At 36.2% G+C, this 15,500-nt stretch overlaps 1 protein-coding gene across 2 annotated transcripts in view; it reads left to right on the forward strand.

Annotated features, from left to right (window-relative positions):
- The window catches only part of CPSF160 (cleavage and polyadenylation specificity factor 160), a 284,561-nt gene that overhangs the window by 169,648 nt on the left and 99,413 nt on the right, over nt 1–15,500 (forward strand). For both annotated transcript variants that reach the window (XM_089809086.1, XM_089809085.1), the window contains exons 14-15: nt 2,175–2,315; nt 7,077–7,171. In XM_089809086.1, coding sequence (XP_089665212.1) covers nt 2,175–2,315; nt 7,077–7,171 — 236 coding nt within the window. The remainder of the gene's footprint in view (nt 1–2,174; nt 2,316–7,076; nt 7,172–15,500) is intronic.

Below are 15,500 nucleotides of genomic sequence, written 5' to 3' on the forward strand. Positions count from 1 at the left end.
ATTAACCAGTGGACCTCAAGAGTGGGTAACTACATTCCAGTCACAGGAATGACCCTCCAGCCAACAAAATAATGCTTATCAGTGAACAACTGGAAATATCGTTTAACTGGCTGAACATTTATGACAGTTGTTTCAGATCAGAAAATAGCTCACAACACCCACAAACCTCACTACGGACACCTCAAAGGGCCACCCAGCCAGTGAAAACCAACTCATCACTGTAATGGTAACCTACCTCAAGGAGCAAGGAAATATCAAATTTTAGGACTACTAAGGTCAGTCACATAGTCGTGGGTCTGAAATCTTTAAATACAATTCTTTGTGGCCACTATTTCACACTCAAGCCTCCCTCAACAGAAACAATGCTTCTCAATAGCTCAGATTGCCTCCTTATCAACCGAGCAATTACTAAATTGCCTTGAAGGATCTGGATGATCTTTAATAGGCTTTTGGAACATACAGAAACCTGCAACAAGTGCCCAAAGTGATGCAACAAAACCCAAATCATCTTCAACACTTTTTTGAATGTTTGATTTGATTGTGACCAAGTCTCCAATGCCTGTCTGGGCCTGTACCAGGTCTGAAGTTTAATGTTCATATACCATAGCAACGTTCTGCGACAGGCCGAGCTTCAAACTTTGATCATAATCATTATGACCAATCTCTGCCTATGCAAGCACTCATCCTGATGACCCAATATTATCAAGGAGGCACCGGTAAATTCTTCCATATGTTTCAAGTCTCAAGCCTTGCTGTTCAGTAGGATTGGCAACCTTGATTAAGGTCCAACATTGAACCCATGATGGTATTGGTTGCATAAGACTCAGCAAAACATGTGTGTCCAGAACAAGAAGACTCTCAGGCACCTCTGTCTGAAAGGTCATCTTTAGCAAGTTTATGTATCACAAGCTGCTAATGAAAAACTGAACAGCCTTGCCAAAAATTACCAGGCTTCTGGAATGTGTGCCACGAACAATTTCCAAACTATATATTAATTAATCCTTATAATCTTTCATTGCCTATTTTAATCTTTGATCTGCTATATGCGGCATAGCATGCAGACTGGCGCTTACAAGGTTTGTCTTTGATATTTCATGCCAAATGCAAACTTGCATTTGAGACCATTCTACCATTTTACTATTATTCCTTGTTCTTTTTCGCCATTTCTGCTTGTTAGGAACCCATAAATATGTCTTAATCAACCTTTTAGAATGATCCCTTTTTTTTTTAACTTCTTAAAGGTTGTGCCTTCTGGAAGATAATAGAGTATGCAATTTAACATATTATAATAATAATAGATAATATGCTATTTATTTATTTATACTGTTATTTATTATTTGATTACTATTTTTTTTCTAATAGTATATTTACTATTTATTCACTATTATGATATTATTGTTATGTTACTATTTATTGAATTTAAGTTTAGAAATTGGGTACATTACACAGAGTGACGACTAGTTATGCATATATAGTCTTATAACTTGCTTAATTGCAGATGTTAATTAATTTTAGTATATAATCCTAATAAGAAGAATTAAATTATAGTACTGTCCACGAGCAAGGAAAGTAGGTCAATGGAAATTGTATGATATCCAGTACAAAATAGTATGAGTTTCAAATAACCCTAGGATATTAAAAATGACAGGCAACTTTAGCATTAGAGACTCAAGTTATTAAAGCTTAAACCCAATCCATTGTGATATGGTATATAGTTATGAATATGAATGAGCATGCAACTGTGGGATGGCTCAAATAGTGATAAGTACCATACTTGTATAAATATGAATTCACATGCGACTATTTGATAGCCTAATATAGTGATAAATCATATTCTCCTATGAATATGAATAAGCATGTAACTATATGATGGCCCAAATAGTGACAAATTCTGTGCTCATATGGATATGAATAAACATATGGATATATGATGGCCTAAATAGCAATAAAACTCAAGTGCTAAGAAATTTTCAAGTTTCAATCATATTAAAGTATGATTTTGTATTTTAATGGGTTTCAAGTTTGAAAAAAAATGATTAATAACAGAGTTGATTCAGCAATGTTGATTTTTAGCTCATAAATTTCTTATTATTTACTATCTTATTGAGAGATCTTTCAGTGGTGTCAGACTGTTATGGCCCCTTGGAATTTACATTTATCACATTTGATTACAGGTTGAGCTACCTGGGTGCAAAGGAATCTGGACGGTTTATCACAAGGGTTCACGAAGTCATTCATCTGATTCATCAAGAGTAAATACAGACGAGGATGAGTTTCATGCCTATCTGATTATAAGCTTGGAGTCTCGTACCATGGTGAGATTAACCGTGCTTTCTGGACATTTTGCAAAAGACTCCAGATTTGATCGAAGTTGCATATTTTGCAATGCAGGAATGTATTTTTTGTGGTTCATCTTGTATATGAATTATGAATTAAAATACCTTCATGCGTATAAATTGGAAGGCTGTTTCGATTATGACTAGTGCAGGTTTTGTGTTTTTGGTCAACTTTCTTTGTTATAATTACCATATGTGCTTGTAAAGTTATGCTTGAACCTAAAAACATCCTTTGCTTTTTGGTCATGTTTTAGTGTATTCTGTTGGTTGAACATTTACTTCTAGTTTCATGTCATTGGCTTTTGATGTCTCAAGATCAAATAGAAACAATTTAGTTTTTGAAACTGGATGAATCCATGTTTGTCTTACCAAGCTTGTTATTGATACTTTCATAGAAATATGCTTCTTCACTAACTCACGTATTTAACAAAGCATGATAGCAATCTCTTTTACAAATATGGTACTTGTTCAGAATAGAATATAAAAGCTGAATAGATTTGACTAAATCAAAGGAATGCTTACACTCTTTATTGCACTATTGATCTTGTGGAATAAAGAAGAGTCCTATGCTCCACGGAGTTTCCGGGACGGAGACGGTTTAGGGAACGTGAACGTGTTTCTGGTACGGGTATGGGTCAAAGCCAAATTTAGGGGGTGGGACACCTCAGGGGACGATGATTGAAATCATAGGGGATTTTTTAATATAAAGAGACTTAACTCAAATATGCATAACATAACATTGATAAAATATTCATCATAAACATTTAAAAAGCTCAATACAACGTAGTAATGTACATGTAACATAACAAATTGAAATTAACAAATTTAAAGTAGTAAGTACTTTCATAATTCATAGCAATATATATGGCGTACATGTAGCAAAAAAGCCCAAAGGCTCCAATTATCATGCATGAAATCAAATGACATTAATAATAGTCCAACTAAAATACTAGTAAGTAATAGGATGTCTTATGTCCATAAGAACTGTGATTCAAAAATCAAAATCAATAATGTATCTGCAAATGTCAAATAATATATGCCAAAAGATGGCTACTCTCTATGAATCTAAATCTAAGTCTAAATCTAAATCCTCTAAGTCAGTGGTATCTATAGGCAGAGCGCCCTCATCTAATGGAACCCCAATCAATCTTGGAGGTGTGTCGTCATCCTCAACTTGCATAGCGTCCTTGGGATTAACATCCCAACATAATGTTGGAGTCCGATGATATTGAGGAGTCTATTGATCTTGTCGGTGCAATACACTATGAACAACCACTAACTTCTCCGATCATTTAGAGGTAACGTTGTTCCTCTTAACTGATTTGATGAAGCTGCATGTGGACTAATTCCTCTTTGCAGCAAAGAACTCACAACTTGCAAAAGAAGAAGAAGGGCAAAAACTCTCAACTCAGGTGCATCTCTACCATACCTCCACTATCCAATAGGGCCCCTTTGAGCTAATGTAGTTCTGTCTGTCTTGGCCTTAGGCCTACCAAATGTTGGACAATAAAGATTGGCAAAGTCAAGCCACTTCTTTCAAAGAATACTAGCATCTGTATGGTTGTACATTTTGGCAAGGGCCTTGAAGAAGCCCTCCCTCACCTATGTTGAACAAATAAAAAACATATTAAATTACCAAATGTCAGCTAAACTAATAATAAATAATGATTAATGACAGCAATAGCATTTAAAATTAAAATTGAAAACATAAAGCTTACTGCCATATAATAGCAATAGTATTTATAAATTAAATTTTAAATTGAAAAGTAAAACTAAATACTTGCAGTTTGAGAACTGAGACTCACCTCCTCATCCCTAGATGGAGGCGCTCTCCTAGGCCTTGGTGCATACCATCTAGGATTTGATAGCATAGGCTGCCATATGAGGTGGAGTGTTCATTATGTTCCACCTCCACATCATAATGGGCTTAAGATGCTCCTCATAACACACCAAATTGGGGTCTTTGGCTTGAATAACATGCTTGATCTGTCCAAGCATGCTATCAAAAGTAACATAAATCTCTCCAACCCTAGGAGAGTCAGTATCAGCATATCTATTGATTGCTAGGTTAGGCTGAATGAAGGAGCAAATGTGACTGAAAATGCAAACAATTAGTAATTAGTAAATTACATGTGAGAAACATCATAAATAAAAATAATAAAATCAGCAAATGCTAAAATCAGAAACAATTTAATCAAATCAACAAATAACAATTATTTATGCTTCTTACCTTATTGTGGTCCACCAGTTATCATCCAAGATTTTTTGTTTCACACTTCTTCCATCTGGGGTGCTTGATTCATGCCAACTGTTCCACTCTACAATGACCACCATGGATTGTAAGGCCTCTTGGACCTCAAACATCCTCTCCAACAAAATGAAGTAGCTAGCATATCTAGTCTCCATGGGCTTGAGGACTTATTTCTTTGAAAATGTCCTAAATAATGCAAGAGATGTGTGACAGTTGCAAATAAACATTTGCACATTTGTAGCCTCACATACCAAAGCCTTAATCTAATCAATTTTACCAATGTCCTTAAAGGTGTTATTCATTGCATGTACACAACATGGGGTCCAACAAATGTGTCTATAAGTATTCTCCACCATCATTCCATTTGGCTTACTCACCCATGCTGAATCATTGACTATTTGGACAACATTTGAAAGTCCAATCTCTTCTATAGTATCCTTCAACATCTGAAATTGGAAGGATGCATCTTTCTTTTTCTCTATACAATCAATAGCTCGAAGAAAAGAAGAGTCTGTTGTGCTAGGGACAATAATATTGATGAGTGACCGAAGTTTGATATTGGTCCACCCATCCATGATGATAGAGCATCCTACTATCATCCATGTTTGTCTGATATCCTCCATTAAAATACTTACTTTTGAATACTCTTTATCAAGGAGAGTGGTGCATAGTTTTTTTCTCTCCAAGTGGTACAAATGATGGACCAACAGCATTTAGATCTTTGCACATTTGCCTATAAAATGAGGAACGTGACACATGGAATGGTATATAGTGAGCAATAAGGAACCTTCGAATAGATTCTTCAACCTTCTCTTTTGCAGCCACATTGAACAAATCAGCAATGTTAGTTTCTAGTTTGGTCTTCTTTCCCTTTCCTCTACTAGTAGTGGTTGTGTTTGTGGGGGGTGTGCTCTCATAGGCATAGTGGCTTGCACATTCTCTTTCAGACTCTCCATTTTCAACCCCTCCCCCTCCACGTGCAATCTAGTGGTCTCATTGTTTTCCTCATGTGATCAATTTGCATCCTTTGACATTTTGTGAGGATTTTGGAAGGGCACACAAATGTATTTGAGGTTGCTGTATCTTCATTAATTGAAGCTCCTATGGCAGTCCTAGACCTTGGAGTAGGTATTTTTCTTTGTGACGTATGAGTTTCTTCTATAGCAACTTCCATACTGTGACGACCACTAATTCCCTCATACTCACTCTTACTACTGCAGCTCATGTTTTCAGATTTTGTAATGTGATATAATGCTGCAAGTTATTGAATAAAAAGATATTTCAATGTTTCCTTCAACATGCCCTCTCTATGTGATGAAAAAATTGAAAACTGACAACAATTAGGTACAAATTTTGAAAGAAACAAAAAGGAAAATGAAATGCATACCTGAAATGAAAAAGATATGAGTGCAAAACCTCCCTTTGCAACTCCAAAATGCAATCTTAACTCAGTATTGTTGCCGCTCTATGCTTTCTTCCTCTTTGCAAGTTTGACAAAAAACTACAAATGAGAAGAAAAACTTGTAATATTAATGGTTTGATGCTCGAAATAGGGTTTCACATATTTTAGAGAACACTACAAGCCATTTGGGGCTTGCATTGCAAACAAAAAATAATAAAAAGACATCAGTTAGCATTTTTAATGCTGTCCCATCCCCACTGTGAAATAGGGGATAGTAATTTGTCCTGGGGATGGGCGGGGTATGGCCATGCCATTCCTAGGATCATTTACCATTCCTACGTTTCTTGCCCTTCCAAAAATGACGTTTTGGGTACCTTCCCCAATTTGACCTAGTTAGGGATGACAAGGGGGACGGGGAAAATCAGTCCTTGTGTCTTCATTCCGTCCCCCATATGGGTATGAGCGAAAAATGGCCACGGACATGTCGCTGTGAAGCAGAACTTCAAGAGCCACATTCTATTAGTTATATTGAATTTTGAAATCTGACAGAGGATTTGTAGGCATGTTTTTGAGCATGCACATAATTGCGTATTGGATAGAGGATGCAAATGTTGACCATTTTGCTGTAGTAACCTATTATGCAGCCTTAGATTGAGAGAACCTTGGAATAGCTTATAAGGGATGGTGAGATCCAGTTTAGCTAATCACTCACTTGAATAAGATAACTATGAACCAACTGACTTCAATTGCTTAGGCTAAGGTGCTTTAAGTTCTGCTAAAATTTTCTAGTAATATTGGAAGTACTAAGTAGTGCCCCAAAGTGAATGTTTTGTTGCATTCAGTTGTGGACATGTTATGTTGATACTAATAGCTGCAAAACACCCTTATGATGGGTTAGAAGACGTGTTTCTAATCAGTAAACTATGTGTTTATATCACATGCTGTATTTTAGTCATGGAGGCTGATGGGAGTGATTATGTGTGGGGTTTTTGGTGCATTCCATGTTAATTTAATCTACCTTATTTCTTTCAGTTCAGTTCAGTGATACTTCTGGCTCTGGAGCATTTAATAATCATTATTTGTGCAGGTTTTGGAGACAGCTGACATGTTAGGAGAGGTCACAGAAAGTGTTGATTATTATGTTGATGGGTGTACAATAGCTGCAGGAAACTTGTTTGGAAGGTAGGGCCAGTTATGTGCTACTTTTATAGACTGATTTAAAAAATAATTAAATTCAAACATCTTTATTCATGAGTTCCTTCTAGATGATACAGTTCTCTTTATATTTCTCAGGACAGTGTTTACTCTTTACTGGTTTGCTTGAATGATAGTGGTATTCTGTTTGCACTTGGATAAATTGCTCACTATTTTAATATTTTCTACCACTTGTATTGATCTTGGATGAAATGCTGTATTATTGTCATTGATGTCAAAGAACCAAATGGGAGAGTTTTGTATTAAGAAATTAGCGTGGATGAAGCAGCCAAATTGGCCAAACCTTTTATGGAGTTTTATTTACAGAAAAAACTAATTTTCTTGTCTTCATAGGCTGACCCCTGTTAAGCAATCCTAGAGGAAACATTATAATAAATGAAATACAAAAGAATTAAAGTTTTTATTTTTGGGGACTACTCCCTCTTGGAGTTGACCCCATTTAGAGGGTTTATAAGATGCAAAATAAATTATTGTTTGGAGAGCTGCCTAAATGGGTCGACCTCCCTAGAAGCTAGTGTCCACCTTGCAAAGCAAAACAAATAATTAAAAATAAATGCTTGTTGCTGGACGACCCATTGAGGATGTATGACCATCGGTGAAGAGGCAATTTGGAGGTATAAACAAGAAATCTTTGAAAATATCCTTCTGTTTTTTAGCAGATCTGTATAAATTTGAGAATATATTTAAGATTTATGTTTTTTAGCAGATCTGTACAAATTTAAGAATATATTTATGAGTAGAAAACAGACATGTTTGAAAGAAGATTTATGAAGATATTGAAAGTCATTTCAATATCCTTCTGTTTTTTAGCAGATCTGTACAAATTTGAGAATATATTTATGAGTAGAAAACAGACATGGTTGAAAGAAGATTTATGAAGAAAATCAGACATACTTGACAGCAGATTTTTGAGTAAAAATCAGGTATTCTTGGAGCATATTGGTTTCCGAGTAATGAGCATTTACTGAAGATCTTATTGCACATCTGAGTGGACACATTATTGCAGATGCGAGGGCAAATCTTTAAGAAAGATTTTGTTGAAGTTGTGAGCAGTTATTTAAGGTGATCTAGGGTAGGTCCTAGATAACAACAAGATAAAGAAGAACAACAAGATCAAGAGCAAAGGAAAACAATAACACGATATAGAAGAACAACAAGATCAAGAAAATGAACACAAACGCCACACAGGCAAGGACTAGGGATTCGTCCTTGATGTAAAGAAGTCCATAACATAAGGAAAAGGTTTGGGACAACTAAGAATCCTAGTGTGTCTCTGAGTACTCTTGGAGGGGTGACACTGTCATGTAAGGCTACAAAGGATCTCACGGATCTGGAATGACCGATGGTAGGAGTGTCGATTGTACGCTTCACACCTCAAGCACGGATTAGGGGCGAAAAGGAGGCAGTGATAAGCTGATCCGAAGCTTGGCTTCAAGGAAAAAGAAATTGTAGAGTATGGTCATAGAGGTGCATAGTTTCTCGAAGGTAAAGCCTAAGACATCTCTGTTCCATATAGTTGAAGGTGGAGAGAGGCCAACAATATTTGAATCAGCAGTAATATCTCCCTCTAATTTCATAGTAGGTGGGACATCGGAAAATGAAGTGGGTTTCGGTCTCTTCTTCCGCCAATGGGCATAGTCGACAAATCCAATCCTCCCTATCAATGTGGTGATCAGTTTGGATTTGATGTCTGTGACAACCTACTGTGATGTCCCTTTCTAGCTAGATACTTTAGTTTGGTTGTGGTTTAGCCTATTATTGGACCCTTGTAGGCTAGTGAGGATGGTTAAAGGGTCTTCTGAGGATTGATTCATCTCCAAAATTCAGGGATTTATGGATTTGGCTTTTGTTCGATATCATTTGGACTCCATTTGCCATACTTACTATGTTTAGTTAGTCAGGAGTAATAGAGATGGACCCTTTCTATTTTTAGAAAGTGTGTTTGGTCACATGGGAAATTATGAGGAGCGATTCCTATTTTAGATGGCATGGCAATCGGACAAATATTTCAAGAGATATTGAAGTTCAAGTGACTTAAGTGATTTATTTAAATATTTTTATGTTATTATAAGGTTATAAAGTAACTTATAATAATAAAGTCACTTTAATATTATAAAGTGCAAATATAATAATATCTTTTATCCCACATTTGGGACAAAAGTAATTGAGCACTCGCAAGGAAAGAATAAATTAACTCGAGAGGTTCTTTTCTATTTATCCGATTATTGTCATTTGCATTTGATATGAACTTGGGAGAAGGAACTAAGGGTTTTTGATTTCAGTTAGCCAATGAGAGCATCAATTCTTCAGTGTTACAACCATTTGAGGTGGTGAAATATTCGCTGAATTTGGCATTCAGGAGAGCTTCATTCTGGAGTTCTATTTGTGCTTGAAGTTAGGGAATAACCAAAGGGTTTGAAGAATATTGAAGGACTATTGAGTGCAGACCTAAAGATTCATCTTTGCCAGCCATTAGTAATTGTTTTTTTGTTGCTGCTACAATACGTGTGAACAATGCCGCACTACAATGTTTGTGCTTGATTCTGATGGCAACTTTCACCTCCATCCTTGGGCATCACTATTATTAGGTTCCTCTTGCAACTATTAGTAGTTAGCATAGTAATCTTAGGAATATAATTTTGCTGTTGTAAGTGATAAATCAGAATCAGATTTGGCATTGCTGTAGTGATTATTGTAAGCCCATTTGTCTTGGCAAATTCATAGCAACATTGTACATGAGAATGAATTCAATAAAGGAGATATATGTTGCATACCATTTTTTTGATGAAATTTCCATCTAATAGCATATATGATCAGCATAATAGTTGTAGGCCAATTGTTTGTCAAAATGTCAGTTGGCTGTAGGTACGCATTCCATATCTAGTTTTCATATATATGCATTGAAAATACCAAAAAGAACTGCACTTGCATGTTAGTTCATTGTAAGAGGTATTGTGATATCATTCGCGAACATTCTAAATTTCTTAGCATCATTCAAACTATACCAAACAATCTGAAACACAAAAAAAATCAGAAAAGAGAAAGGCAACATACAAGTGTTTGACAATATTCCTTGAGCCAAAATCAGTCAGTTTGGGCAAGGGATATTACAGTGGTATTAGAGCTAAATCCTGCTATCCTGAGTGTTTAGCAATCACATGCAACCACCCGGGGTTGGCTCTCACAGATTTTACACTCGCAAGCGAGCTTTGTTTGACAGGGAACAAGAATTCAACAGACAGCAAGACACCATGCGTGATAGGCAAGAGGGTAGCCCACCAAGAGACAATAGGAATGAGGATCAAGAAACAAGGGAATTTTTCAGAGCAATGGTTACAGGATAGGAATGGATGGCTCAGGCTTTGCAGGCACTCACCACCATGGTTCAACGCATGAACCCACAAAACATACAGAATCAAGAGCAAGCAGATAACAGGAGTGTAGTGGGATTAGCTAGAGCTCTTATAACTCTTTCCAAAACAATAGACAGACCCACACGTCCTACCTTTGTTAGAGAGGAACCGGTATAGGAGCCAACAAAGGAAGCTGAGGATGAGACATTTGTAGATATCTTTATGGCTGCTAATGATGAATGAAAATTATTGGCACCACAGGTGCAGGAGAGAATGACTTTTGAGAGGTTTGTGAACCAAAGAAGAGAACACTACAATGCAGTTAGACAGGGCATGAGACCTAGGGGACATAATAATAAGCTAAAGTGTGCTACAGGCAAACTTACTTTGTCCACTTGTGATGGTAGTGGGAGATTGACTGTGCAAGCTTGGATCCACAAGCTTGATACTTTTCTAGCACTAAAGCCTATGACAGAGATTGAGGCAATAAAATATGCAACTTTACATTTGGAGGGAGTAGCACATGATTGGTGGTATCAATGATCACTCTTCAGCACAATCAGGTGACTTCTTACTAGGACTTTGTGGACAAATTGGTTGAGAGGTTTGACAAGAAAGACCCAGAGGTTTACTTTAGAGACTTGGCATAGCTCAAGAAGACAGGGAGTTTGGAGCATTTCATCAATGAGTTTCAACGTTTTTCAATTATGGTGCTAGACATATCAGAGAGGAGGTTGATAGTTTTATTTATTGAAGGCTTATCTGAACCACTGGGAGGTTGGGTAAAGGCTTTTGATCCTTTCACCTTGCAGGAGGCTATGAGGAAAGCCAGGAGCATGGAGCATGTAGCTCTCGTAAATAAATTTCAGCTGAAGGATGCATCATCTAGCAAAGACAACAAACCATTCAACTTGAGAGGAATGAAACAAAGGCTAAAAATAAAGATATATCATTTGCTCCTTTGGATAGAGAGACATTGAATGATTTAAGGAAGAAAAAAAATTGTATTTAATGCAAAGGACCCTATGACATGAACCATGACTGTCCTTTGAGGCCAAAGGGGAAAGCAAATAGGGTTATGTGGGCTTATTATGGGGATTCTGATTTTGAAAATTCGGACCAACAATCTGAAAATGAGGAATCAACTGAAGAAAAGGAAGGCACAAATGATGAAAAGTTGAACAAAATGGTACAAGTGATGAGAAGATTGAGGGTAGACTTAAGGAGGCCCATCTCACTAGTGTACAACAAGAGGGATCATTCAGGATAAGAGGGGTATTGGCTGGTCAACGAGTTATCACTTTGCTTGATATAGGTACTACTCACAATTTTATTGATTCCAGGTTGATTGAGAGGCGTGTGATATAGACAGAGCAGTTTGAGGGTCTGAGAGTGAGGGCAGTTGATGGATACATCCTCAAATGTGATAGGAAGATTACAGGTTTGCCCCTAAAGATCAAAAACTTTGATTTCAAAGTAGATTTTTTATGTTATTAACATGGGCGATACAGATTTAGTTCTTGGCATGACTTGGTTACATGATATTGGAGATTTCACTCTCAATTTGAGAGATGAAGTTTCAATCAGATGGGAAGACCCATATACTTAAGGCCATTCATGACAGTGGGGTTAGGATGATGTCTTGCAGATGCATGGGGAGCTTGTTGAGACACTACCAAATTGAGTGGGCAATCTATTGCACTTTAATGCCATCATAGGGGCAACAAAAATCAGGGAGATGGAGATCATGATCTGCTCTCAACAGTCTCATAGAGCCTCATAAAGCTGTCAATAGTATCTCGGAAATCCCAATATCTCTAAGTCTCTGGAAAAGAGCTACCTGTAGGATGGATCAAAAGCCTTACAAAAGTTCACAAAAAAATAGTAGACTTTTGCCGAATGGTGTTGAGCCTCTTCAATAATAGCACACAGGGTCAAAATATGGTCCATAGTCTAATAATTTTTGCAAAATCCTTCCTGGCCCTAGCTTGACATAGTCTCTTGTTAAGTGCTCAGATAAGATAGAAATCAAAGCCATGGCATAAAGTTCAGCTATGGTGTGTCCAATCATGATGGTCTTGTAGTTACTGGGGTCAGAAGTTGCTCTGAATTTATGAAGAGATTACAAACAAATCTTTATATCCCATTTCAAAGTATGGTGCCTTCTTTTTTGCAGATTGGGAGGTTGTGGTGTAGGAGCTTCAAGGGTGTAAGATCAATCTTGCATCACCCAAAAACTGGTTTGGTTTTGTTTTCCAATAAGGGTTATTTTGGGCAGGGTTACTATTTTTGGCAAGTTTACTTTTTTAGTAAGTTTTTCATTTGAATATGGATTACTCCAATTGCTTCCCTGAAGGTTCATTTTGGATGTCTAAGCATGCCGGTAATGTATCATGGTAGGATCAAGTTTGGTTTTAAAGATACCAAATTCTTTGGTTTGACGAGGTGGTACGGAAAATTCTAACTCGATTTTGAAGGCCTTAGAGGCTCAACAAGAGGTCAAAATTTGTTCGGGATGACGCTTCCTAGTTGTAGAGCACTTCGAGAAGTTTTCAAAAAGTGGCTATAATAGAAATTTGGGCAAACCTTTATATGGCCTTTCAAAGAATGAGTGCCAAAACCTAGTTGGGGCATATTATTGACATATTTCAACTAACAGAAAATAATATGAAAGTTGTTGGCTTGAAAAAGGGGGGTTACAATTTCTAGAACCTTCTAGGGTGGTTAATCTTCCCAATATAAAGAAGACAAATAGGGGTTATCAAAAGCAGTTCAAATCATGGATCTGGTAGGTTTGGCATGTAGATTATTGTAATGAAAATAGTTACGTGGTAGTAGCATGTTATTTTTTTGAATATTGTAATGTCATTTCATTGAAGATAATAAAAAGCAAGTGTTTCTATTCTTGCAATTTTCTGTTTATTTCTATATTGTGTTGTGTGTGTTTGGGTTAGTAAGGGGAGTAGCCTTTATCAGGTTGCCGAAACCTATCCAAAGAGATTTGTGTCTCTTGTTGAGTTATTGCTCAATGGAGGAAATATCTCTTGTGGGTTTGTGCCCACAAAATTGTAAGAGACTGAAAAAAAAAATCTGTGGTTTTTGCAACATCTATTCTCTATATATTAGATTTTTTTTGGATTATTGCTCTATAAATGCTATAATCTTAATAATTGGAAAGTTGTATAATATTGATTTACCCTCTCCTTTATAAATGTGCAAGTTTCTTCAATTGGTATTAGAGTAGTATTCTTCTATAAAGCCAAAACATTGGGAAGGAAATCTTATAAAATAGGCTTTTTTGAGCAAGAAACCATAAAATTGAGCACCTCTATTTGATTGTAAAAATAGGCCTTTTGAAGCTAAATGTTTTAAATGCCATAGGGTATTACATTAGGCAATTTATTGAAAGAGGCTATATACCACCTCCCAAAAGAGATCAAGTTGGAAAAAGAGGAAGTGAGAATAATGCCAAAGCCAAGAAATCAATATTATGTGGTCTAGCTGAACCTTAATTTATAATGTTCATGCATTGCAAATCAGTGAAAGATTTGTGGGATAAGTTGAAGAATGTTAATGAAGGAGATGATTAAGAAAATAAAGCAAAGTAACAAACTCATCTAAAACAATTTGAAAGCCTTGAAGTGGAAGGAAATGAGAATATAGTTGCATATTTCCTTTGTGTTGACGAGATTGTTCAGTTGAGGAAAATGAGATGGGGGAACTTGTCTCAAGACTTAAGGACTGAAATGTGTCTAGCACTTAATGGTTTTTCAGAAGCAAACTATGTTAAGAGGGTCAAGTTGTATGAAATAAGGCAAGATTGATATGCAAAGTACACACAATTTGAAAGAGTTGATTTCGATGAGAAATTTGCTCTTGTTACACCTATGGAAGCCATAAGGATATTCCTAGACCTTCCCAGTTATATGAAGATGAAATCCTGTTTGATGAATGTAAAATCAGCCTTTATGAATGAAAATTTGGAAAAGGAGGTGTACATTGAACAACCAGAAGGTTCATAGAGTTAGAGAATGAGGATTATGTTGTAAACTGATAGAGGCTCTTTATGGACTAAAGCAAGCCTTTATGGCTTTATACTCAAGGTTAGACAACTATCCTGAAGAGCATGGCTTATAAAGAGGAATTGCAGATAGCAATTTGTATATCAAGAATGATGGATATATTTTATTGATTTTTTTTAGCTATGTAGATGACATCATTTTTAAAGGAGACCATGAGGAAATGTGCAAAAGCCTTGCTTTGGACATGCGAAAGGAATTTGAGATGTTAATGCTTGGTGAGTTATCTTTTGTAATGCCTCTTATGCAATTTCTTTGGCGTTGTTTTAGTTCTTATGATCAATGCTGCAGTAAACCTTTAATTCTTGTGTAGATTTGTCCAAATATCTGATACAACAATAGCTTGTAAGAGAATAAAGAAATCTATCAACACAATTGCCAATGATAATCAAGTGTACTTCAATCACAGGGATTCTATTTCCAAGCAAGAATTGTGATATAATTTGTGATCCAAAATTTATCAACCATGTCTTCTAGAATATCAAAATTGAAATGTTTACGAGTTTGATATAATTGTTGTATTGGTTGATATTTTCTTGATCTATGATAATGCACTGTCTTGACTGCTGATATGAGTTTGTCATAAATGGTTCTTTTAGATAGATATTGGTTTGATCCACATTAATTATCTGATTTGACCATTGACCTATATTATTCTAATCAATGAGATGGTTGATACCCTGCAAATTATATGCTGAAATTGAGAGCCCAGTCTTGCAATATTTTGATCAACTTTCCTCGTAATATGTCTATGCTCATGCAGATGAATTTGATCTGATTGTGTACGAAGAAGTTCTAACTTCTATTAAAGTTTGTTTTGATGATCAGTTTTAGGGCAAGGTAATCTATTCATGCATTCTTTTA

This window comes from Cupressus sempervirens, chromosome 11, assembly GCF_028749045.1.
Source record: "Cupressus sempervirens isolate cs-2001-9-10 chromosome 11, ASM2874904v1, whole genome shotgun sequence".
Taxonomy (NCBI): domain Eukaryota; kingdom Viridiplantae; phylum Streptophyta; class Pinopsida; order Cupressales; family Cupressaceae; genus Cupressus; species Cupressus sempervirens.